Below are 27684 nucleotides of genomic sequence, written 5' to 3'. Positions count from 1 at the left end.
CATCCGATTGTCCTCACACAGGGAAACACACAACACATAGATAACCAAGACGAAGGAACATTTTACATTCAAGTCATTTAGCAGACTCTCTTATCCAGAGCGACTGCATACTTGTCCAACACAGGAATTGAACCCACAACCCTGGCGTTGCAAGCACCATGTTCTAACAACTGAGCCACACGGGACCAGCCAGTTGGTAGAGCTGCAACCAAGCAACCACGGAAGTGTGTTCTATGAATCACCTGTCTCTCTCTTTGACTGAAGTCTGAAGGGTTTTATACAGCTGCATCAGTACCTCCAGGATTGTGTGATTCTGTAATCACCTTTTTTTTTTTTTTTTTTTTTTTACAAAATTAACTATTCTCTTCATATTACGCAAGCCTTTGCAAAATTGACCAATCACCGCACGAGTACCACATACAACAGTCAAATCACTGCACTTGAAAAATAGGGATCGCAATTTTAACCAATTACCACACTTTTACCCCATAAAATGGTTCAATCAAGGCACACGCAACAAACGTTTTTCCCCGCCAGCGCATTGTCATGACAACTTGGACCAAAATCATGGACGGAGAAACAGAGCACAATAAACAGAGTAGGCTAGCTCTCCCTGTTACTGTAAATCGGTTCATAGAACACAGCTTACAGTATGTAATTTCATCCCTGTTACTGTAAACCAGTTCATTGAACACAGCTTACATTATGTCATTTCATCCCTGTTACTGTAAACCAGTTCATTGAACACAGCTTACATTATGTCATTTCATCCCTGTTACTGTAAACCAGTTCATAGGACACAGTTTACAGTATGTCATTTCATCTCTGTTACTGTAAACTGGTTCATTGAACACAGCTTACATTATGTCATTTCATCCCTGTTACTGTAAACCAGTTCATAGGACACAGTTTACAGTATGTCATTTCATCCCTGTCAAACGTGGCAGCCATTGATAACAGGTCTGGGCTGTGACGATCATTATTGAGGTTTATCTGCTGTAAACTTTCCTTCTCCTCCAAGAGTGGTGTGCGGATTTTAAGGTGCCCATCATCTTCCACTATATTGAGTTCAACACTATCTATCTCACATACTGTAGAGACCATAAAGAAAGCCATTGGCTGCATCCCAATGAAATTGTTGCCAGCTAAGCTGGCTAGGCTGTTTTCATGTTATCCAATCATCGGCCAGAGCGTCAAGTGTGCGCTCCGAAGAGTGAAACGAGATGGGTGGGGCTAAAGCTTAAGACGGTGTGAACGATGCTGAATGGGTGGAGACAAAGAGGAGCTCTTCACTAGATACCAAAACATTCAAAGGCCATTTTCTCAAAAGTGAGTTTACAAGTTGATCAACTTCAAAAGCAGAATTACTTTCCCATTGTTCCTCAACTGTAGTGTATGATATGCCAGTTTGTAGCTCTGAGTCTCTACTTTTATCCAATGTAAAAAACACCATTTCAAATGTTGCTACATAAGACCGAATCCAGGTGGTGGGTGACATAGTGCACTACTCCATATAATAACCGGGTTATTTACTATATTCCATATATGGGGCGTTCCACGAAATTAGTTCCTTTTAAGTAGAAATTGTTTACAAGTATTGAATTTTAAAAGCCTGTTATATTACATGAAGTGCCATTTAATATAGATCACATGGAGAATTCAATACATCAGATTTTTAATATGAATAAAGACTTGTCAGTGACAAAATTCAGCATTTTCTGTGCATCCTTCGTGACTTCTAGGAAGATGTTAACCCACTTAACCCCAGCATTTCTCCACGTTTCACCATCATTGTAAAGTCCTAGTCATGTTGTTGTTTTGACAGTCATTTCTGAAGATGATTATTTATTTATTGTTATTAGTGATTCATTTTAAGGTCAACCCTGTTACCTGAACTGTTGTTTTAATACAGTGAAAATATTCCTTTTTAAATATATTTTATAAAAGCAGGTGGGCTGATTCTACAGTTTTTTGCCATTTTCTGGTGTTTTGTGGTGGAAAACTGAGTAGGTTGATCATAACACCAAGACGTTGATCTGAAGCCATTCTTGTGATTATTGTGACTTCGCCATTGTAATTGTTTGTAAGCTTGTGTAATCTAAAATTAATCTATGATCGTATGCTATCCATTTGTTTTTTGTATGCTGTTCTTTGTACGCCATTTTAATATTTGAGAATTAACCAATGATATTATGCCACTCTTGGCCATGATTACAGACACCTGTGTGTCTTTTGACACTATATAAACGAGTCATCCTGCAGTGTTTGTGATTATACCCTGATGAAGACAGCTTGGCTGTCGAAACGTTGGATATTACATTTTTGCATCTGAGCTCCTAGCTGTCCTTTATTTTCCAGTTTTCTACTCCGCTAGCCAGCACCTCGCCTAAATAGGTGTGCGCCTCTTTTTCTTCTAGATCATAACACGTCAACCATGTTACCCACAGATAGACAGGCCAGAAATGGGCTCCCGAGTGGCGCAGTGGTCTAAGACACTGCATCTCAGTGCAAGAGGCGTCACTGCAGTACCTGGTTCCTGGCTGCATCGCATCCGGCCGTTATTGGGAGTCCCATAGGGCGGCGCACAATTGTCCCTGCGTTGTCTGGGTTTGGCTGGGGTATGCCATCATTGTAAATAAGAAGTTGTTCTTAACTGACTTGCGTAGTTAAACAAAAACATATTATGTTTGAACAATTTACTTTATTTTTTGTGAAGCTTGAATTCAATTGCCCTTCTCTGTTGCACACAACAAGCTTCCATTTCAAGGGGATTCATGGCTGATTTAGTATGAACTCGTCAACCCTGTTACGGTCAACCACTGTACAGGATGAGAACAAGTGAATTACGTTTCGACTTCAAGATGAATTACGTTTCGACGTCAATCTTCCTCAGCGTCCTCTTCCTCAAATTTGATTTGATTTCAGTGTTTTTTATTAAGTTGAACTTGTGCTCTTTATGACAGAATTGTCAACAAGTTTTACTACTCAAAAGGCACCTAATTGGTCCATATAGTACACTTTGTAGAGGATAGGGTATGATTTGGGAGGCAGGCATAGAGTCCCTTTAGAAAACTCTGTTCTGTCTTTGCTATACAGGATCCTCATTGATCCTCATCCTACAACGCTACAGTACATCAGGTTTGTCTACACTATTGTCCAGGGACAGAAAGTACAGTCGACCTTGACCAGGCAGGAGATTAAACTATTGTTAACTTTCCTTGCTTCCAATGTCTCATATATGGTGATAAGAGAATACGGTATAATTATTTTCCTCAATGTTTCAAATCTACATAAAACGGAGTATACACTATATATACAAAAGTATGTGGACACCCCTTCAAATTAGTGGATTCGGCTACTTCAGCCACACCCGTTGCTGACAGGTGTATAACATTGTGCACACAGCCATGCAATCTCTATAAACAAACATTAGCAGTAGAATGGCCCGTACTGAAGAGCTCAGTGACTTTCAACGTGGCACCATCATTGGATGCCACCTTTCCAACAAGTCAGTTTGTCAAAATTTTGCCTTGCTATAGCTGCTCCAGTCAACTGTAAGTGCTGTTTTTTGTGAAGTGGAAATGTCTAGGGGCAACAACGGCTCAGCCGCGAAGTGGTAGGCCACATAAGCTCACAGAACGGGACCGCCAAGTGCTGAAGCGCGTGGCGGGTAAAAATGGTCTGTCCTTGGTTGCAACACTCACTACCGAGTTCCAAACTGCCTCTGGAAGTATGTCAGCACAAGAACTGTTCGTCGGGAGCTTCATGAAATGGGTTTCCATGGCCGAGCAGCCGCTCACAAGCCTAAGATCACCATGTGCAATGCCAAGCGTAGCCTGGAGTGGTGTAAAGCTCACCACCATTGGACTCTGGAGCAGTGGAAACGCGTTCTCTGGAGTGATGATTCACGCTTCACCATCTGGCAGTCTGACGGAATGAATCTGGATTTAGCGGATTGCAGGAGAATGCTACCTGCCCGAATGCATAGTGCCAACTGTAAATTTTGGTGGAAGAGGAATAATGGTCTGGGGCTAGTTTTCATGGTTCGGGCTAGGCCCCTTAGTTCCAGTAAAACACGACAGCATACAATGACATTCGTAGATGATTCTGTGCTTCCAACTTTGAGGCAACAATTTGGGGAAGGCCCTTTTCTGTTTCAGCTTGACAATGCCCTCATGCACAAAGCGAGGTCCATACAGAAATAGTTTGTCAAGATAGTTGAGGAAGAACTTGGCTGGTCTACACAGAGCCATGACCTTAACCCCATCAAACACCATTGAGATTAATTGGATTGCCGACTGTGAGCCAGGCCTAATCGCCCAACATCAGTGCCCGACCTCACTAATGCTCGTGGCTGAATGGAAGCAAGTCCACGCAGCAATGTTCCAACGTCTAGTGGAAAGCCTTCCCAGAAGAGTGGAGGCTGTTACAGCAGCAAAGGGGGGGACCAACTCCATATTAATGGCCATGATTTTGGAATGAGATGTTAGACGAGCAGGTGTCCACATACTGTTGGTCATGTAGTGTATGTGTGATATGAACGTGAAACAAAAACACATTTATTTCCTCACTGTTTAAAATTCACATGCTTGCTTCCAATGTATGACATGGAGGTATACGAGACAAGTGTCCATTTTTCTTCCTCTATTTGGTAAATGTTTGATAGAACTGAGTAGACCTATGTGGTTAACTAGTCGGTAGCGGAGTATTCTAAGGTTCCATTCGGAGGTGCCAAGGAGTGCTGCAGACTGCAGAAGGACTCGGAGTCTATTTGCAGCAGCACCAAGGGCACTGGGGCTGTTTAGATAGTGACCTAGTTTAGATATATTCATGAGTTTCTCAAACCTCTAACACAACTTATATTTATTTCGATTCTATCTCGGTGAGGTAGCGCATTACTGTCTAATATCATCACATACTTGCAATATGGAGTTGAGTTAGTTTGGCGTATTATTTTTTGTTGTTGTCAGTATTACATTTGTAATGAATTGATTTGCAGAACAAGTTGGTCTATTAGCTTATTTGTGCTTTCTTTCTTTTTGATTAAATCAGAGGGTGCTACATGTGCTGGTGTTAGGACATTATGACACTGGTGTTATGGTATTATGACACTGGTGTTATGACCTTCTGAGACTGGTGTTATAACACTGGTGTTATGGCATTGGTGATACGACATTATGACACTGGTGTTATGACCTTCTGAGACTGGTGTTTTAACACTGGTGTATTGGCATTATGACATTGGTGTTATGACATTATGACACTGGTGTTATGACCTTCTGAGACTGGTGTTATAACACTGGTGTATTGGCATTATGACATTGGTGTTATGACCTTCTGAGACTGGTGTTATAACACTGGTGTATTGACATTATGACACTGGTGTTATGACCTTCTGAGACTAGTGTTATGACCTTCTGAGACTGGTGTTATGGTATTATGACATTATGACACTGGTGTTATGACCTTCTGAGACTGGTGTTATAACACTGGTGTATTGGCATGATGACATTGGTGTTATGACATTATGACACTGGTGTTATGACATTTTGAAACTGGTGTTATGACATTATAAAATTGGTGTCATGACATTGGCGTTATAAAATAACCCATTTTGGACAAAGCTGTGCTGACCCAACTGGTATTTATATGACTGCGATCTTATGGTTGACCTACTGTTAAGATATGGCGAGGTTGTTTAGTGTTAGCAACACACTCTACCAGGATACACTTCCACACTCCATCCCCCAGGTGGCAGCACCAACCAAGTCGAGGGCTGTGCTCTGCCAAGAGGTCTTGATAAGCATGTCATCAGGTGACGGGTCAGTCAGTGTCCCAGCTGGCAAGAGGTGAAGCTGCTGGTTTTATTTGGTGACCAGGAGGCCACGAGGTTGAGTTTTGAATCTTTAGCTCAGCCATGCCTCTTTTGTTTCCTTTTGTGTATGTGTTTATTTTGGTCATCTTTTGAACAAATAAACTAATCTGCTTGGAATGTCCGATCAAGAGGTCATGACAGAGTTGACCCTGGACCAAGGTAAGGTTTATGTCAACTGGGTACATGCATACCATAACAGAGTTGACCCTGGACCAGGGTAAGGTTTCTGTCAACTGGGTACATGCATACCATAACAGAGTTGACCCTGGACCAAGGTAAGGTTTATGTCAACTGGGTACATGCACACCATAACAGAGTTGACCCTGGACCAGGGTAAGGTTGTGGTGCCCTGGGTACATGCACACCATAACAGAGTTGACCCTGGACCAAGGTAAGGTTTATGTCAACTGGGTACATGCACACCATAACAGAGTTGACCCTGGACCAGGGTAAGGTTGTGGTGCCCTGGGTACATGCACACCATAACAGAGTTGACCCTGGACCAAGGTAAGGTTTATGTCAACTGGGTACATGCATACCATAACAGAGTTGACCCTGGACCAGGGTAAGGTTGTGGTGCCCTGGGTACATGCACACCATAACAGAGTTGACCCTGGACCAGGGTAAGGTTGCGGTGCCCTGGGTACATGCACACCATAACAGAGTTGACCCTGGACCAAGGTAAGGTTGTGGTGCCCTGGGTACATGCACACCATAACAGAGTTGACCTTGGACCAAGGTAAGATTGCTTTGCCCTAGGTACATGCACACCATAACAGAGTTGACCCTGGACCAGGTTAAGGTGGCTGTCCCCTGGGTACATACATTCAACACCTGGTTGCATATGCTTACTTGTCACATGAATGCACACATCCAATCAGGTTACAGAACCATTATGAAGCCCTAGACTTAGCCGAGTACAGTGTTAACAATAGGCCATCTAGTTGCTTCCGTAACACTATCAACACAAAATACCCTGCATGTATCACCTTTGCGGTACGCTGGTGACAGTGGTGTTGTGAGCATGGAAACATACATCCATATATCATTATCCCTATAACAGCACATACTATCACATACAGGCTGTGCTGAACCAACCGTAACAGTAGTTCAATGATTGATCTCCATACCTGTTGGTGGTTCAGCCTCCACTGGATTCACACTTTACGGTGACACTGGTGTTATGTCATTGGTGTAATAAAATAACCAGGTTATGGTTGTGTGATCTAACGACTGATCTTACGGTTGACCTGACCACAAAGTACTGACCCAACTGTTATATGACTGTGGTCTTTACGATTGACCTCCATACCTGTTGGTTGTCCACTGTACGGTGACACTGGTGACATTGGTGACGTGGTGAGCAGAGATCCCCGAGGGGTTTGTGTCATAGAAGGCTCCCAGGGCACAGTGGACATGTCTCCCTCGGCTGGCTGACAGCTGACCTCGTTGATACCATCAACACAGGAGTATCCTCCCGGACACGGCTGGAGCAGGCAGTCATCGTAATTGTGCTCACAGTTCCTCCCCTGTACATGTAAAACAGAGATAGACGTTAGACTATAGAAACAGAAATATAGATAAACATTAGTTGACCATAGAAATAGTCAAATATATAGACATTATACCATAGCTATATAATCTAATCTAACATAAATATTTGTTTATTTGATTAGCCATTAGCATACTTCCATCTATGATGTGAGGTCATGGACAAAAGTAGGGCACTACACAGGGAATAGGGTTTAATTTGAGACACGCATGGGCTTGGTAAGGAAGACCGTAGGATTCAGGCCACCTTAATAAGGGTGTAAATGATGTGTAGCAGCAGGAGAGTTGATCACAAACGCCTGCGGATGACATCTACAGTGGGGGAGACTGAACTAAATAACCTCTCTCTGAACATGGCCCAAATGGCACCCTATTGTCAATTGGCACCCTGCGTAGTGCACTTCTATTGACTAGGGGTCGGGTCAAAAGTAGTGTACTGTATAGGGAATAGGGTGCCAGATGGAACTGTCTTATCCTACCATGACTAGGACGGTAAATATAACACCATCACATTCTGGGAGAAGAAAGAAGATGAAGAACATATTGAAAGAAATGTTAACATTTCAGACGTGGAGAAGAGCAAAGGAAAGAAGGGGGAGAGAGAGATCCACACAGAGATAGAGAAAGAGGGGGAGAGAGAGATCCACACAGAGATAGAGAAAGAGGGGGAGGCAACAGGGATGAAGGAGGATAGAGGGAAGGATGAAATAAGGGAAGAGTGTGCTGGGTAAGCCTCACCACAAATCCGGGACGACAGAAACAGGTGTAGCCGTAGCCAGGCTCGTTCTGGGTGCACATCCCCTGGTTGCAGGGCTGCGGAAGGCACTCATTAATGTCCAACTCACAGTGAAGGCCTGTCCAACCTGCCAAGGAACAAAGCCCACAGACTGAGCACCGCAGTGTGTAGGGAGGTGGGATGTGTGTGTACTTGCAGTGCGGTGAGCCCTAGCTTCACTCACATCCACCACCCTCTTAAGAGAATATCAATCAGATTCCTTCGATTTGCTGCTTTGCTTCTTTTTGGGGGGGCACACACACACACACACACACACACACACACACACACACAACAAAAGGTTCATGGAGAGAAAGGGAGATAAGTGTCACATACATTTTGATGAGGCTATAGGCTAGGTGTTTTAATGAGGCTATAGGCTAGGTGTTTTAATGAGGCTAGGTGTTTTGATGAGGCTATAGGCTAGGTGTTTTAATGAGGCTATAGGCTAGGTGTTTTGATGAGGCTATAGGCTAGGTGTTTGGATGAGGCTATAGGCCAGGTGTTTTGATGAGGCTATAGGCTAGGTGTTTTGATGAGACTATAGGCTAGGTGTTTTGATGAGACTATAGGCTAGGTGTTTTGATGAGGCTATAGGCTAGGTGTTTTGATGAGGCTATAGGCTAGGTGTTTGGATGAGGCTATAGGCTAGGTGCTTTGAAGAGGCTATAGGTGTTTTGATGAGGCTATAGGCTAGGTTTTTTAATGACGCTATAGGCTAGGTGTTTTGATGAGGCTATAGGCTAGGTGTTTTGATGAGGCTATAGGCTAGGTGTTTTGATGAGGCTATAGGCTAGGTGTTTTGATGAGGCTATAGGCTAGGTGTTTGGATGAGGCTATAGGCTAGGTGTTTTGATGAGGCTATAGGCTAGGTGTTTTGATGAGGCTATAGGCTAGGTGTTTTGATGAGGCTATAGGCTAGGTGTTTTGATGAGGCTATAGGCTAGGTGTTTGGATGAGGCTATAGGCTAGGTGTTTTGATGAGGCTATAGGCCAGGTGTTATTGATGAGGCTATAGGCTAGGTGTTTTGATGAGGCTATAGGCTTGGTGTTTTGATGAGGCTATAGGCTAGGTGTTTAGAAGGACATCAGCTCCTACAAGAGCAGCAAGTATATCTTTGATTACATATTAGTCTACTTAATCATTGCTGTTTGAACTGTCTGACTGCTCAGTACTTGTGACTGTCATTGTGGACTTGTGGATTAGTTTCAGGCCTATTTGTGTAACAGTCTTGCTAATTTGTGGGAGTGGTGTATTGTAGGGGATGTTTTCTTCACCTCTGCCAGGCAATCAGCAATCAGTGCTGGGAGGTGTGTCTTTCACCTCTGCTACGCAATTAGTACTAGTACTTCTGTGTTTTTTCAGCGGCAGCTGTTATAGGCTCGGCCCTAATTTATGTGCTCTCTGACACCTGGAGTTGGAAGACAGAGGACAATGCCAAATGACTAGTCAACCCTTCCCCCTCTGAGGGGCCAAAATGTTTCTCTCTGTTACAATATTCAGAGGACTATCGAATGCTACAGAATAATACTATATTATTAATGTCTAGTCATCTATCTGAAACTTGTTCACTGAGAATAACATGATCAATTCTAATTTCTTAGGCTTCTAGGCCTCTGGTCTAATAAGCATCTCTTTGTTCATGCTTTGTCCTGTAAGTTAACCTTAGTGTCTATAGGCTTGGACTAATGCTTTATAAATCAAATCAAATCAAATCAAATTTTATTAGTCACATACACATGGTTAGCAGATGTTAATGCGAGTGTAGCGAAATGCTTGTGCTTCTAGTTCCGACAATGCAGTAATAACAACAAGTAATCTAACCTAACAATTCCACAACTACTACCTTATACACACAAGTGTAAAGGGATAAAGAATATGTACATAAAGATATATGAATGAGTGATGGTACAGAACGGCATAGGCAAGATGCAGTAGATGGTATAGAGTACGGTATATACATATGAGATGAGTACTGTAGGGTATGTAAACATAAAGTGGCATAGTTTAAAGTGGCTAGTGGTACATGTATTACATAAAGATGGCAAGATGCAGTAGATGATATAGAGTACAGTATATACATATACATATGAGATGGGTAATGTAGGGTATGTAAACATTATATTAAGTGGCATTGTTTAAAGTGGCTAGTGGTACATTTTTACATAATTCCCATCAATTCCCATTTTTAAAGTGGCTGGAGTTGAGTCAGTATGTTGGCAGCGGCCGCTAAATGTTAGTGGTGGCTGTTTAACAGTCTGATGGCCTTGAGATAGAAGCTGTTTTTCAGTCTCTCGGTCCCTGCTTTGATGCACCTGTACTGACCTCGCCTTCTGGATGATAGCGGGGTGAACAGGCAGTGGCTTGGGTGGTTGTTGTCCTTGATGATCTTTATGGCCTTCCTGTGACATCGGGTGGTGTAGGTGTCCTGGAGGGCAGGTAGTTTGCCCCCGGTGATGCGTTCTGCAGACCTCACTACCCTCTGGAGAGCCTTACGGTTGTGGGCGGAGCAGTTGCCGTACCAGGCGGTGATACAGCCCGACAGGATGCTCTCGATTGTGCATCTGTAGAAGTTTGTGAGTGCTTTTGGTGACAAGCCGAATTTCTTCAGCCTCCTGAGGTTGAAGAGGCGCTGCTGCGCAAACTTCTTAAAACTTTCCACCTTCTCCACTACTGACCCGTCGATGTGGATAGGGGGGTGCTCCCTCTGCTGTTTCCTGAAGTCCACAATCATCTCCTTTGTTTTGTTGACGTTGAGTGTGAGGTTATTTTCCTGACACCACACTCCGAGGGCCCTCACCTCCTCCCTGTAGGCCGTCTCGTCGTTGTTGGTAATCAAGCCTACCACTGTAGTGTCATCCGCAAACTTCATGATTGAGTTGGAGGCGTGCATGGCCACGCAGTCGTGGGTGAACAGGGAGTACAGGAGAGGGCTCAGAACGCACCCTTGTGGGGCCCCAGTGTTGAGGATCAGCGGGGTGGAGATGTTGTTACCTACCCTCACCACCTGGGGGCGGCCCGTCAGGAAGTCCAGGACCCAGTTGCACAGGGCGGGGTCGAGACCCAGGGTCTCGAGCTTGATGACGAGTTTGGAGGGTACTATGGTGTTAAATGCTGAGCTGTAATCGATGAACAGCATTCTCACATAGGTATTCCTCTTGTCCAGATGGGTTAGGGCAGTGTGCAGTGTGGTTGCGATTGCGTCGTCTGTGGACCTATTGGGTCGGTAAGCAAATTGGAGTGGGTCTAGGGTGTCCGGTAGGGTGGAGGTGATATGGTCCTTGACTAGTCTCTCAAAGCACTTCATGATGACGGAAGTGAGTGCTACGGGGCGGTAGTCGTTTAGCTCAGTTACCTTAGCTTTCTTGGGAACAGGAACAATGGTGGCCCTCTTGAAGCATGTGGGAACAGCAGACTGGGATAAGGATTGATTGAATATGTCCGTAAACACACCAGCCAGCTGGTCTGCGCATGCTCTGAGGACGCGGCTGGGAATGCCGTCTGGGCCTGCAGCCTTGCGAGGGTTAACACGTTTAAATGTTTTACTCACCTCGGCTGCAGTGAAGGAGAGCCCGCAGGTTTTGGTAGCGGGCCGTGTCAGTGGCACTGTATTGTCCTCAAAGCGGGCAAAAAAGTTATTTAGCCTGTCTGGGAGCAAGACATCCTGGTCCGCGACGGGGCTGGTTTTCTTTTTGTAATCCGTGATAGACTGTAGACCCTGCCACATACCTCTTGTGTCTGAGCTGTTGAATTGCGACTCTATTTTGTCTCTGTACTGGGACTTAGCCTGTTTGATTGCCTTGCGGAGAGAATAGCTACACTGTTTGTATTCGGTCATGTTTCCGGTCACCTTGCCCTGGTTAAAAGCAGTGGTTCGCGCTTTCAGTTTCACGCGAATGCTGCCGTCAATCCACGGTTTCTGGTTTGGGAATGTTTTAATCGTTGCTGTGGGTACGACATCGTCAATGCACTTCCTAATGAACTCGCTCACCGAATCAGCATATTCGTCCATGTTGTTGTTGGACGCAATGCGGAACATATTCCAATCCGCGTGATCGAAGCAGTCTTGAAGCGTGGAATCAGATTGGTCGGACCAGCGTTGAACAGACCTGAGCGCGGGAGCTTGTTGTTTTAGTTTCTGTTTGTAGGCTGGAATCAACAAAATGGAGTCGTGGTCAGCTTTTCCGAAAGGAGGGCGGGGGAGGGCCTTATATGCGTCGCGGAAGTTAGTGTAACAATGATCCAGGGTTTTACCAGCCCTGGTAGCACAATCGATATGCTGATAGAATTTAGGGAGTTTTGTTTTTAGATTAGCCTTGTTAAAATCCCCAGCTACGATGAATGCAGCCTCAGGGTGTGTGGTTTCCAGTTTACAAAGAGTCAGATAAAGTTCGTTCAGGGCCATCGATGTGTCTGCTTGGGGGGGAATATATACGGCTGTGATTATGATCGAGGAGAATTCCCTTGGTAGATAATGCGGTCGACATTTGATTGTGAGGAGTTCTAGATCAGGTGAACAGAATGACTTGAGTTCCTGTGTGTTGTTATGATGATCACACCACGTCTCGTTAATCATAAGGCATACCCCCCCGCCCCTCTTCTTACCAGAAAGATGTATGTTTCTGTCGGCACGATGCGTGAAGAAACCAGCTGGCTGCACCGACTCCGTTAGCGTCTCTTGAGTTAGCCATGTTTCCGTGAAGCAGAGCACGTTGCAATCCCTGATGTCTCTCTGGAATGTTACCCGTGCTCGGATTTCATCAACCTTATTGTCAAGAGACTGGACATTGGCGAGTAGTATGCTAGGGAGTGGAGCGCGATGTGCCCGTCTCCGAAGCCTGACCAAGAGACCGCTACGTTTGCCCCTTTTACGGCGTCGCATAGGGTCCCCGGCTGGGATCAGATCCATTGTATTGGGTGGAAGGCAAAACACTGGATCCGTTTCGGGAAAGTCATATTCCTGGTTATAACGATGGTGAGTTGACGTTAATCGTATATTCAGTAGTTCCTCCCGACTGTATGTAATGAAACCTAAGATTACCTGGGGTACCGATGTAAGAAATATCACATAAAAAAACAAAATACTGCATATTTTCCAAGGAACGCGAAGCGAGGCGGCCATCTCGGTCGGCGCCATCTTAGGGTCTCGGCGCCATCTTAGGGTCGCTTGTTTCTTAAGTGTAATGCCTTGAATGTGAATCCATTCATTGAACAATGTTAATTAAATATATACTGTACCTTTGATATAGAACATTCTCAGACCAATTCTTGCTCTTCTACATCAACTCATTGTCTAATGCTTACGTGTATATTTTAATTCTCTTTTGGAGTCAGATAAACATTTTAATAGGCTAATTGCTTAATCTTATTACAAATCACATGAGATATTTATAATGTCATGTACACTGTATATACACATACAGTTGAAGTCGGATGTTTACATACACTTAGGTTGGAGTCATTAAAACTCCTTTTTCAACCACTCCACACATTTATTGTTAACAAACTACAGTTTTGGCAAGTCAGTTAGGACATCTGCTTTGTGCATGACGAGTATTTTTTCCAACAATTGTTTGCAGACAGATTATTTCACTTATAATTCACTGTATCCCAACTCCAGTGGGTCAGAAGTTTACATACACTAAGTTGACTGTGCCTTTAAACAGCTTGGAAAATTCCAGAAAATGATGTCATGGCTTTAGAAGCTTCTGATAGGCTAATTGACATCATGAGAGTCAATTGGAGGTGTACCTGTGGATGTATTTCAAGGCCTACCTTCAAACTCAGTGCCTCTTTGCTTGTCATCATGGGAAAATCAAAAGAAATCAGCCAAGATGTCAGGAAAAAAATTGTAGACCTGGTTCATCCTTGGGAGCAATTTCCAAACGACGGAAGGTACCACGTTCATCTTTACAAACAATAGTACGCAAGTATAAACACCATGGGACCACGCAGCAGTCATGCCGCTCAGGAAGGAGAAGCGTTCTGTCTCGTTCTGTCTCATGGGGACAAAGATCGTACTTTTTGGAGAAATGTCCTCTGTTCTGATGAAACAAAAACAGAACTGTTTGGCCATAATGATCATTGTTATGTTTGGAGGAAAAAGGGGGAGGCTTGCAAGCCGAAGAACACCACCCCAAACGTGAAGAACGGGGGTGGCAGCATCATGTTGTGGGGGTGCTTTGCTGCAGGAGAGACTGGTGCACTTCACAAAATAGATGGCATCATGAGGGAGGAAAATTATGTGGATATATTGAAGCAACATCTCAAGACATCAGTCAGGAAGTTTAAGCTTGATCGCAAATGGTTCCGCCAAATGGACAATGACCCCAAGCATACTTCCAAAGTTGTCGCAAAATGGCTTAAGGACAACAAAGTCAAGGTATTGGAGTGGCCATCACAAAGCACTGACCTCAATCCTATAGAACATTTGTGGGCAGAACTTAAAAAGTGTGTGCGATTAAGGAGGCTTACAAACCTGACTCAGTTACACCAGCTCTGTCAGGAGGAATGTGCCAAAATTCACACAACTTATTGTAGGAAGCTTGTGGAAGGCTACCTGAAACGTTTGACCCAAGTTAAACAATTTAAAGGCAAAGCTACCAAATACTAATTAAATGTATGTAAACTTCTGACCCAATGGGAATGTGATGAAAGAAATAAAAGATTAAATAAATAATTCTCTCTACTATTATTCTGACATTTCACATTCATAAAAAAAATTGGTGATCCTAACTGACCTAAAACAGGGAATTTTTACTAGGATTAAATGTCAAGAATTGTGAAAAACTGAGTTGAAATGTATTTGGCTAAGGTGTATGTAAACTTCTGACTTCAACTGTTTTACTGTCCACTACACTGTACGCGGTGGTACTGTCAAGCGGCGGTGTTGTCACCAAAACACAGATCTGAACCCTGGTGGACACCAGTAGTGAGAGCACGTGGTGCAGACAGATCTGAACCCTGTTGGACACCAGTAGTGAGAGCACGTGGTGCAGACACAGAACTGAACCCTGTTGGACACCAGTAGTGAGAACACATGGTGCAGACACAGATCTGAACCCTGGTGTACACCAGTAGTGAGAGCACGTGGTGCAGACACAGATCTGAACCCTGGTGGACACCAGTAGTGAGAGCACGTGGTGCAGACAGATCTGAACCCTGTTGGACACCAGTAGTGAGAGCACGTGGTGCAGACACAGATCTGAACCCTGGTGGACACCAGTAGTGAGAGCACGTGGTGCAGACAGATCTGAACCCTGTTGGACACCAGTAGTGAGAGCACGTGGTGCAGACACAGATCTGAACCCTGGTGGAGACCAGTAGTGAGAGCACATGGTGCAGACACAGATCTGAACCCTGGTGGAGACCAGTAGTGAGAGCACGTGGTGCAGACACAGATCTGAACCCTGGTGGACACCAGTAGTGAGAACACATGGTGCAGACACAGATCTGAACCCTGGTGGAGACCAGTAGTGAGAGCACGTGGTGCAGACACAGATCTGAACCCTGGTGGACACCAGTAGTGAGAGCACGTGGTGCAGACACAGATCTGAACCCTGTTGGACACCAGTAGTGAGAGCACGTGGTGCAGACACAGATCTGAACCCTGTTGGACACCAGTAGTGAGAGCACATGGTGCAGACACAGATCTGAACCCTGGTGGACACCAGTAGTGAGAGCACGTGGTGCAGACACAGATCTGAACCCTGGTGGACACCAGTAGTGAGAGCACGTGGTGCAGACACAGATCTGTCTGCTAAATGACTAAAGTGTAAAAATGTCAAATTAATGCTTTAGCTGTAAGCAAAATACAAGTATTGATCCACCCACACCTGAAGAGATGCTGTGTTAGCTTTTCACCATAAATAATTAAATTATTTATAATCTATTGCAGCATGTTTTGCAAGAGATCTAGGCCTGTTATCTGAATTTACTGTGAGATGAAAAACAGATTGATTTGCTTTGAATTATAAAAAAATTGATTGATAATGTCAATCATCATTGTACAATATCAGTATTCTACAACACATAGGCCTGCTAGAATAGCAATAAAGCCGATCTGTGTCCATGTCCGGTGACTTATTGTAACCAATCTACATTCCAGTAACTTACCTACCCTGCAGTTAGAGCGGCAGCGTCAACCAGGTATATATTTCATATAACATGAATATATACACTGAGTGTACAAAACATTAGGAACACCTTCCTACTATTGAGTTGCACCGCCAATCTTAGTTGTTGTATAGTGACTTACCTGCCCTGAAGTGGCAGAGGTAGCCATGAACCAGGTCATAGAATGCATTATAAACTGGGTAGTTAGAGCTCTGAATGCTGATTGGCTTAATACTGTGGTATATCAGACAATATGCCATGAGTATGAAGCAAACTTACGTGTTTATGTTGGTAACCAGTTTATAATAGCAACAAGGCACATGGGGGGGTTTGTGGTACCGCGGCTAAGGGCTGTATCCAGGCACTCCACGTTGTGTCGCGCTTAAGAACAGCCCTTAGCCGTGGTATAGTGGCCATACACCACAACTCCTTTGGCCTTATTGCTTCATTATAACCGCCTTGTAATGCATTATAACTGTTACCAATCTTAGTTAATGTACTCACCTGCCCTGCAGTGGCAGAGGTATCCGTTAAGCAGGTCTCGGCAGATAGCCCCGTGGAGACATGGATCTGAACAGCATTCATTAACGTCCATCTCACAGAAGTCCCCTATGAAACCTGCTGGACAACTAGGAGAAGACAAGGATATGGTATAGGTGTCATTTAACATATCAAATCAAACTACTAGTCACATGCACCGAATACAACAAGTGTAGACTTTACTGTGAAATGCTTACTTACAAGCCCTTAACCAGATCAAGAAGAACAAAAAATGTACCAACTGGACTAAAATAAAAAGTAACACAATAAAAATAATGAGGCTATATACAACGGGCACCGGTACTGAGTCAGTGTGCGGGGGTACAGGTTAGTTGAAGTAATCTGTACATGTAGGTGGGGGCGAAGTGACTATGCATAGGTAACAAACAAACAGTGAGTAGCAGCAGTGTTCAATGTAAATTGTCCAGTGGCGATTTTATGAATTGTTCAGCAGTCTTATGGCTTGGGGGTAGAAGCTGTTGAGGAGCCTTTTGGTCCTAGACTTGGCGCTCCGGTACCGCTTGCCATGCGATAGCAGAGAAAACAGTTTATAACTTGGGTGACTGGAGTCTCTGACAATTTTATGGGCTTTCCTCTGACACCGCCTATTATATAGGTCCTGGATGGCAGGAAGTTTGGCCCCAGTGATGTACTGGGTCATTCGCACTACCCTCTGTAGCTGTCAGGACCCGGTGCGAGAAACAGTCACTAAATCGGCAGAACCCAGAAGATGAGGCAGACACAGCAGTACTAGAGATGGTGGTTTAATAAAAAATAGATATCTTCCAAAATACAAAGAAATCCACAAAGTGGTAAAAACAGCAAGGGAAAAACAAACCTTAAAAGACTAATCCAAAATACAAAAGAACAAAACCAGAGAACCTCTGGAAAATCCAACAAGAGAAAAATATATGTTCACAACAAGGCTTGGGCTGGGGCTGGGTGCTAACATACAAACACTGAGCAAGGAACTGAGGAACACACAGGGATTAAATACTAACAAGGGAACGACATACAGGTGCAAACAATAATTAGAGCAAGGGGAAAAACAAAAGGTACAAAAAAGGTGCAATGGGGACATCTAGTGACAAAAAACCAGAACAGTCCTGGCCAAAACCTGACAGAATCCCCCTCCTAGGAACGGCTCCTGACGTTCCTACCAGCCTTCTCAGGGTGGAGGACACTGAACTGACGAATGAGGTCAGGGTCCAGTATGTCCTTGGCAGGAACCCAGGAGCGCTCCTCGGGACCGTAGCCTTCCCAGTCCACCAGATACTGCCAGGACCGCTGCACCCGGCGGGAGTCCAGTATCCGGTGGACGGTATAAGCCGACTGGCCTCCGATGACACGGGGCGGAGGGGGAGGTCTGCCTGCCGGAATAAGGGGAGAAAAAACAACAGGTTTTAATAAAGAAATGTGAAATGTGGGATTGATTTTAAGGGATCTGGGTAAGTGCAGGCGAAAAGTAACGGGATTGACTCTCCTGGCAATCTTAAAGGGTCCGATGAATCTCTGGGACAGCTTGCGAGACTCCACCCGTAGCGGTAAGTTTTTTGTTGAGAGCCATACTCTCTGGCCGGGGTACAGGGTAGGACCGGGACGGCGACGTCTGTTGGCTTGTCGTTGGTACTGCTGTGAGGAACGCAGAAGATTAAGACGGGCCTTCTTCCACGTAAGCCGACAGCGTCTGATGAACCTCGAGGCTGAAGGCACTCTGACTTCTGCCTCCTGGTCCGGGAACAATAGAGGAGCATAGCCAAACTGACACTCGTGCGGGGATATACCAGTGGAGGAGGAGCACAAGGTGTTGTGCGCGTACTCGGCCCAAACAATGAAGGATGACCATGTGGATGGGTTGTTGGAAACCATACATCTGAGGGTGGTTTCCAGCTCCTGATTCATCCTCTCAGTTTGGCCGTTGGACTCCGGATGGTACCCTGAAGATAAACTGGCCGTGGCCCCTATGAGTTGGCAGAAGGCCTTCCAAAACCTTGAGGCGAACTGGGGACCTCTGTCGGAAACCATATCTTGCGGGATGCCAAAGACTCGGAACACATGGTTAATCACCAACTCAGCTGTTTCCTTGGCAGAAGGTAATTTGGTCAAGGGAACAAACCTGGCCGCCTTAGAAAACCTGTCGATGATGACTAGGATCGTAGTATTACCATGGGACGGAGGAAGGCCAGTAATAAAGTCCAGCGAGATATGGGACCAGGGTCGGTGGGGAATAGATAAGGGGTGAAGGAGTCCTTGAGGGCGGAGGTGAGAAGATTTGCCCTGGCAGCACACGGAACAGGCCTTGACGAAAGTGGCAACGTCTTCTTTTATGGTGGGCCACCAGAACTTACGCTGGATGAACTCCAAGGTGCGACCTACGCCCGGGTGACAGGTGAGGCGAGAGGAGTGCCCCCACAGAAGGACTTGGGACCTTGCTGCCTTGGGAACAAACAACCGATTAGCAGGACCTCCTCCAGGGCCCGGTTCGATGGCTTGAGCTTGTTTCACGGTATCCTCCACTTGCCACGAGATCGGAGCCACGATCTTAGCGGCAGGAAGAACAGTCATGTCAGTATCTTCTCGAATGGCAGGAGAGTAGACTCGTGACAAGGCATCCGGTTTGAGATTCTTCGACCCGGGTCTATAGGTGAGAATAAACTGGAATCGGCTGAAGAAAAGAGACCATCGAGCTTGTCTGGAGTTCAACCGCTTCGCCTGCTGGATATACTCCAGATTTTTGTGGTCCGTAAGCACTTGAAACGGTTGAGAAGCCCCCTCGAGCCAGTGTCTCCATTCCTTCAATGCCATCTTAACCGCTAGGAGTTCACGATCCCCCACATCGTAATTCCTCTCGGCCGGGGTAAGCCGGTGAGAGAAGAAGGCGCAAGGATGAAGCCTCTTGTCTTCACCCCTCTGAGACAGGACAGCTCCAACACCAACCTCTGATGCGTCTACCTCCACCACAAAAGGTTCATCCGCCGTCGGTAGTGTCAGGATGGGAGCAGAGAGGATGCGCTGCTTGAGTCCTTGGAAGGCCGTCTCAGCTTCTCTTCCCCACAGAAACCTTGTGTTGCCACCCTTGGTTAAAGCTGAGAGAGGGGCTGCCACCGAGCTGAAGTTCTTGATGAACTTGCGGTAGAAGTTAGTGAAGCCCAGGAAACGCTGAACTTCCTTAACGGACTTGGGGGTGGGCCAATCTGCTACCGCCCCTACCTTCTTGGGGTCCATCTGGACTCGACCGGGTTCCACTACAAATCCCAGGAACTGTACTCGAGAGGAATGGAATTCACACTTTTCCGGCTTAACGTACAAATGGCTGTCTAGGAGGCGTTTGAGCACTTGTCTGACATGCTTAGTGTGTTCTTGAAGGGAGCTCGAAAAGATGAGGATGTCATCCAAGTAAACAAACCCGAAAATGTTAAGCATATCCCTAAGCACATCGTTTATGAGCGCTTGGAACACAGCCGGGGCGTTGGTCAGGCCGAAGGGCATCACCAAGTATTCGTAGTGACCAGTAGGCGTGTTGAAAGCGGTCTTCCACTCGTCACTGGGTTTGACCTGCACAAGATGGTATGCGTTCCGCAGGTCAAGCTTAGTGAAGACCACTGCTTCCTGGAGCAGCTCAAAGGCTGTGGCCATAAGGGGTAGCGGGTAGCGGTTACGGACGGTTATGGCATTAAGTCCCCGGTAGTCGATGCAAGGACGTAATCCCCCGTCTTTTTTGGCCACAAAGAAAAACCCTGCTCCCGCCGGCGAGGTGGATGGACGCATGAGGCCTGCTGCCAGAGCGTCCTTGATGTAGGTATCCATAGCAGCTCGTTCGGGAGGAGATAGGGAAAAGATCCGACCCCTGGGAGGGCAGGTGCCCGGAAACAGGTCGATGGGGCAATCGTAAGGTCTATGGGGTGGTAGTTTGGTGGCCCTCTGTTTGCTAAATACCGGTTTGAGGTCATGGTAACACTCGGGAACTCGGGACAGGTCGATGGATTCTAGAGACTCGGGAGGGGAACTCGGGGAACTTGGGAAGATACAAGTGGCTTGGCACGTAGGACCCCACTGCTTGATAGTGCCCACAGACCAGTCGATGTGAGGGTTATGGCTGTGAAGCCAGGGGTATCCAAGGACGAGAGGGAACTCGGAACACGAGGTCAGATGAAAGTTCATCACTTCCTGGTGTTGGGAAACTGAAAGACGCAAGGGGGTAGTGACACGAGTGACAAGTCCAGATCCCAAAGGGCTTCCATCCAACGTAGTAACCCTTATGGGGTCACTTAGAGGTTCAGAGGGAACGCCATTCTCCTTCGCCCAGACACCATCCATGAAGTTACCTGCGGCTCCAGAGTCTACCAAGGCTTGAAGGGGAAGCTCGTGGTTGTCCCAGGAAAGGGTAACTGGAATGAGCAGGCGGGAGTTGGATGGATGAGAGGAGGTTATGTTTCCCGTTACCGTCCTCCCAGGCCTGCACGGGAGAGTGCGTTTTCCCTGGAGCCCGGGACACGTGGAGAGGAAATGGCCCGGTTTGCCGCAATATAGACAGCATCGCTCCCTCATTCGGCGGTCTCTCTCAGCCTGGGAGATGCGTCCAACCTGCATGGGTTCCGGTGGAGTCAGCGGGGATAAAGGTGGAGACTCGGAGCTGGGACCGATAGGAGCTAGGGTGAGAGATCTACGGTTGAGCTCTCTCTCTCTCAGACGCTGGTCTATGCGTGAAGCCAACTTGATCAGGGACTCGAGGTTGTCCGGTGGTTCCCGAGTGGCCAGTTCATCTTGGATGGTGTCGGAAAGACCCTTCAAAAAGCACACTGTGAGCGCCTCGTCATTCCAGCCACTCGCTGCTGCCACCGTGCGGAACTGGATGGCATAGTCCGTCACGCTGCGCCGACCTTGGCGGAGAGTCAGGAGCTGTTTGGCTGAGTCAGGACCGCTGGTAGGACCTTGAAACACTCGCTTGAATTCTTCAGCAAAGGTAGAGTAGCTGGCACAGCAGGGACTTTGGGCATCCCACACAGCAGTAGCCCAGGCTAGGGCTTTTTCCGACAGCAGGGTGATGATATATGCTATCTTGGACCGGTCGGTGGGAAATGACGAGGGTTGCAGCTCGAAGGAGAGAGAACATTGGGTGAAAAACCCCTTACAACCACTCGGATCACCTGAGAACCGTTGGGGAGGCGGCAGACGAGGTTCAGCCAGGGGGTTAACTGCCACGGGCACTTGAATCTGATGAACTGGAGCAGAAGCGGTTGCAGGAGAAAGTTGATCAGAAATCTGCTTTATGGAAGTCATCATCTCCGACAGAAGTTGAGAATGTCCAGCCATTAAGGCCTCTTGCTGAACCAGAGCAGCTTCGTGACGTTGGACAGTCCCCTCGTGGTGGGACAGCATGGGAAAAAAGTCCTGGGTACTGGCTGCCTCTGGGTTCATTTTAATGGCTCAGTGTTTCTGTCAGGACCTGGTGCGAGAAACAGTCACTAAATCGGCAGAACCCAGAAGATGAGGCAGACACAGCAGTACTAGAGATGGTGGTTTAATAAAAAATAGATATCTTCCAAAATACAAAGAAATCCACAAAGTGGTAAAAACAGCAAGGGAAAAACAAACCTTAAAAGACTAATACAAAATACAAAAGAACAAAACCAGAGAACCTCTGGAAAATCCAACAAGAGAAAAATATATGTTCACAACAAGGCTTGGGCTGGGGCTGGGTGCTAACATACAAACACTGAGCAAGGAACTGAGGAACACACAGGGATTAAATACTAACAAGGGAACGACATACAGGTGCAAACAATAATTAGAGCAAGGGGAAAAACAAAAGGTACAAAAAAGGTGCAATGGGGACATCTAGTGACAAAAAACCAGAACAGTCCTGGCCAAAACCTGACAGTAGCGCCTTACGTTCAGATGCTGAGCTGTTGCCATACCAGGCGGTGATGCAACCGGTCAGGAGGCTCTCATATAACACATATAACATACAGGGCTATTTGACCAAGAAAGAGAGTGATGGGGTGCTTCATCAGATGACCTGGCTTCCACAATCACCCAACCTCAACCCAATTGAGATGGTTTGGGATGAGTTGGACCGCAGAGTGAAGGAAAAGCAGCTAACAAGTGCTCAGCATATGTGGGAACTCCTTTAAGACTGTTGGGAAAGCATTCCAGGTGAAGCTGGTTGAGAGAATGCCAAGAGTGTGCAAAGCTGTCATCAAGGCAAAGTGTGGCTACTTTGAAGAATCTAAAATCTAAAATATATTTTGATTTGTTTAACACTTTTTTTTGGTTACTACATGATTCCATATGTGCTATTTCATAGTACTGATGTCTTCACTATTATTCAACAATAAATAAAAATTTTGACTGGTACTGTAAATAACACATATAACATACAGTACCAGTCAACATTTTGGACACACCTACTCTTTCAATGATTTTTCTTAATTTTTACTAATCACATATACAGTACACATATACATTCACTTTATATACTTTTTTTTAACCAAAGTAAAATAAAGATTCAATATTTGTTTTATAATAAAGTTGTGTATCTTTTTCTAAAATAACATTAAAACAGTTGTAACGCTCGAAGTGGATGGGTGTGGAGTCAGGCGCAGAAAGCAGAAGTACCTGGGAAAAAGCGCTTTAATGTCCAAAACAGGAACACGTACAATGGGTGACGCCGAACACAGGCGTAACATACCAAACCCAAGTGCAACTGGTAAATCCGGACAGCGAAAACCCAACAATAATCAGAGTACACCTCTAACATAAACAGTAACAAGCCCGCACAAACACAAGCGGGCTAACCTAACTTAAATAACCCCAACCCAAAAACCCCAAGAAGGAACAGGTGAAAACAATTAGACAAAACCAAACGAAAAGGGAAAAGAGGGATCGGTGGCAGCTAGTAGACCGGTGACGACGACCGCCGAGCGCCGCCCGAACGGGAAGGGGAGCCAGCTTCGGTGATATTCGTGACAACAGTACTATAGTCTTCAGTAGAAGAAACAGTACGGACACATTGTTGTTGATATATTTTCACCATTACTTATCATCACTGAATGATTCATAATGAACAATTACTAGGAATACAATATTAACAGTTTATTAGGTACACCACCCGTTCACCAAAATGGTTCGCTCCTACAGACAGCGAGACACGTGGCCATGGCTTGCTATATAAAACAGTCAGACAGGCATCGAGACATCCAGTTTCTGTTCGAGTGATCGTTAGAATGGGCAAAACGAGTGACATAAGCGACTTTGAGCTTGGTATGATCGTCAATGCCAGGCGCGCCGGTTCCAGTATCTCAGAAACGGCCGGCCGCCTGGGCTTTTCATGCACGACAGTGTCTAGGGTTTACTGAGAATGGTGCGACAAACAAAAACCATCCAGTCAGCGGCAGGCCTGTGAGCGAAAACAGCTTGTTGATGAGAGTTCAAAGGAGAATAGCAAGAATTGTGCAAGTGTAACGGATGTGAAATGGCTAGCTAGTTAGCGGGTACGCGCTAATAGCATTTCAATCGGTTACGTCACTTGCTCTGACACCTGAAGTAGGGTTTCCCCTTGCTCTGCAAGGGCCGCGGCCTTTGTGGAGCGATGGGTAACGATGCTTCATGGGCGACCGTTGTTGATGTGTGCAGATGGTCCCTGGTTCGCGCCCGGGTCGGGGCGAGGGGACGCCATAAAGTTATACTGTTACATTGGTGCCGTGACCCGGATCACTGGTTGCTGCGGAAAAGGAGGAGGTTGAAAGGGGGGTGAGTGTAACGGATGTGAAATGGCTAGCTAGTTAGCGGGTACGCGCTAATAGCATTTCAATCGGTTACGTCACTTGCTCTGAGACCTGAAGTAGGGTTTCCCCTTGCTCTGCAAGGGCCGCGGCCTTTGTGGAGCGATGGGTAACGATGCTTCATGGGCGACCGTTGTTGATGTGTGCAGAGGGTCCGGGTCGGGCCGGGGCGAGGGGACGCCATAAAGTTATACTGTTACACAAGCTAATAGGCGGGCCACATACAGGCAAATAAAGGCACAGCACAACAGTGGTGTGCAGAAAGACATCTCGGAATGCACAGCTCGTCAGTCTTTGTCACTGATGGGCTATTGCAGCAGACAACCCCACCGGCTTCCACTCCTATCAGCTAAAAACAAGAAGCATACAGAGCCAGATGCTGCATCATATTTTATATCATAAGAAAACAGACTTTGTGACACTGTCAAGAAGCATTATGATCATCATAATCATATAAACCAGATAGGCCTGTCACGTACATGCCCTTATGTCAGTCATCAGTCTAAAAGAGGATGTCTTGTCCTGCTCCTGAAATCTAGTCCTGCATTCATCCCAGTCACCAGAAACAGAGAACTGGGGTAGGTTCATGTCCGACATCAATGTTTGCACAATTACAATGATACTTTAATATGGTCCATTAAAAATAAAATATTTAACATAAACATACCTTTGACAAGTAGGCTATGGTGTAATGGAATGTATTGTTTTGTGGGTTTTAACACTCTTATGTAGGTGTCATAACCAGCCATAAAATAACTCAATATATGTCATAACAGTTCTAAATATGTGTCATGACAGTGTTATGACCATATTATAACAGGTTATGACAAGTTGTGTCAGCTGTTATGACATATTATGACATAGTTATGACGCTGGGTGTCAAGTAAAGTGTTACCATATTAAGTATAGCAGTGGCATATAAGTAGCATATAACTGGTCTAGACTACTCTGCAGTATTGACAGTGAGAGCTTGGGGGGGGGGAGCAGTTTTACTACACACAACATAAAGTAACAATCTCTAGAATGCATTCTCACCATCCAAGTCCTTTTCATGTCCATGTGTATTATAATAATGTGGCTGAAAGGCATTCGTACAGGACTCCTCAAATCTCTGGAGACACCAGATTGAGAACGGACGTCTTACTTCAAGGAGACACTACCTGCGTCCCGAATGGTACCCTATTACCCACCTGTAAACAGTGCACTACTTTTGACCAGAGCCCCATAGGGGTTTGGTCAAATACAGTGCACTATAAAGGGAATAGGGTGCCGTTTGGAACAGACCCAACATCCAACCGTTACCAAGCTAGGAAATGGAACTGCAATTTAAACTGTCTCCATGCTGCTAGTCCCCGAGGCTGGTTGAATTGCCATCAAATCCAGACATCACATTCAACCATCCAATCTGTTGCAATCCTGACACCACGCATAATATTGGATGGATCTCTATTTACCAAATGGACTGAACTGCATGCAGTCTGTCGCTGGTTGCAACCTATAACATCCATTATCTAATGAGAAAGAGTGTTATTCCCTCACGTACAGTTTATGATTACAATACATTGTGTCACTTCGTGTTAAAAGACACATTAGATTGACATGTGACTTGTCACCAAGGAAATGGAGACAATAGAACACGCCTTCATTTCTAAATCACTTCAACATATGGCATATACTGCATACCCATAAACATGCAGCATTGGTTAACCAAAAACAAAAACCTAGCATACGGAAAGTAAAGCATATGCACACAACTTCAGCATTCGTTTCACAAAAAATAAACATTGAATTATAATTGAGTATACAGAGCCAGATGCTGCAGCGTGACACCCAACTGTCCTCCAACTGTTGATACCAGACTAAACATTACTGCAGCAGGCAGGCAGCCCTTCTCTGGCTGCGTCCCAAATGGCTGTTCCCTTTACAGTGCACTACAGGACTCATTGGGCTCTGGTCAGAAGATGTAGGGACTAGGGTACTGTTTGGGATGCGGCCCTCTGTCTTTACACTAGACCACAGTGACTTACGGCCCTGAACCTGAGCATATGTGCTACAGCTAAGACAATGTAATTAACAGCAAGACGTCGAGGGGACCCACGCTGTGGCAAATCTACACCCTATTACTGCAGTGCAGTGTCTGGCTATATTCACAATGTGAAGGGAGGGAGGACGGCTCATAGCAACGGCTGGACTGGAATCAATGGAACGGTAACAAACACATGGAAACCATTGTGTTTGATGTGTTTAGTAGTGTTTCATTCATTCCAGTCCAGGCATTACTATGAACAGTCCTCTGATTTTAAGTGAGACCAGACTCCACTGATTGAGCTAGACTCCATACATCACACAGGGGAGGGAGAGCGTGTTAATGGGAAATGACATGACATGGTTCTGTTGCTGTGGCAACCTGACATTAAACCAATCAGATGCATGTCAATCTGAGAGATGAGGGGGCAGCGTGACTTTAGTCTGATTGGAGGCGGTGGTTTAAATCAACTCATAACACAGAGACTGTGTCAAAACATGCATATCATAACACTGGATAATGTTGTATTACTTCACTTACAGCCGACAGGTATCAGGCTCTGTAACTTGTTATACGCAGGTATATATATGTCTTTATTATGAATTATTCAAATGAGTCCTTGGTGCAAAAATCTGTGTATCCAAACAGGTAAATGTTTGAGGTGCTATAATACTGTAATATATTGTATTATTTGAAAAATATATATAAAAGAATCCAAGTTTCTACATGTACATATTATATACAGGTACATATATATTGAAATGTATGTATTATACATTCTATTCATCATGTAGTCATGTGTTTCACTGACCTGCAGGTGAAATTGGAGCCTTGGCCATCGAGACAAGTCCCTCCATTTAAACACAGGGTGACATTGGTGGGGGTTTCTAGACAGACGTCTATGTCAATGTCACAGTTCTTTCCAGTGTATCCATCCAGACAGAAACACGCATATTTATCAACCAAGTCCACACAGGAGCCACCATTCAGACACGGACTGGAAGAACACTCCTGTAG

General features: G+C 45.4%; 1 protein-coding gene across 1 annotated transcript in view; it reads right to left on the bottom strand.

Moving 5' to 3' along the window:
* eys (eyes shut homolog) overlaps positions 1 to 27684 on the bottom strand; it is a 506958-nt gene that overhangs the window by 244264 nt on the left and 235010 nt on the right. Inside the window, exons 30-33 of the mRNA XM_071394489.1 lie at positions 27479 to 27678; positions 16822 to 16946; positions 8165 to 8289; positions 7188 to 7404 (exon numbers count right to left, since the gene is read on the bottom strand). Coding sequence (XP_071250590.1) covers positions 7188 to 7404; positions 8165 to 8289; positions 16822 to 16946; positions 27479 to 27678 — 667 coding nt within the window. The remainder of the gene's footprint in view (positions 1 to 7187; positions 7405 to 8164; positions 8290 to 16821; positions 16947 to 27478; positions 27679 to 27684) is intronic.

The sequence above is a fragment of the Salvelinus alpinus genome, chromosome 3, assembly GCF_045679555.1.
Source record: "Salvelinus alpinus chromosome 3, SLU_Salpinus.1, whole genome shotgun sequence".
NCBI lineage: Eukaryota > Metazoa > Chordata > Actinopteri > Salmoniformes > Salmonidae > Salvelinus > Salvelinus alpinus.
The sequence above is the reverse complement of the archived record's forward strand: the minus strand, read 5'-3'. Positions and strand labels throughout refer to the sequence as shown.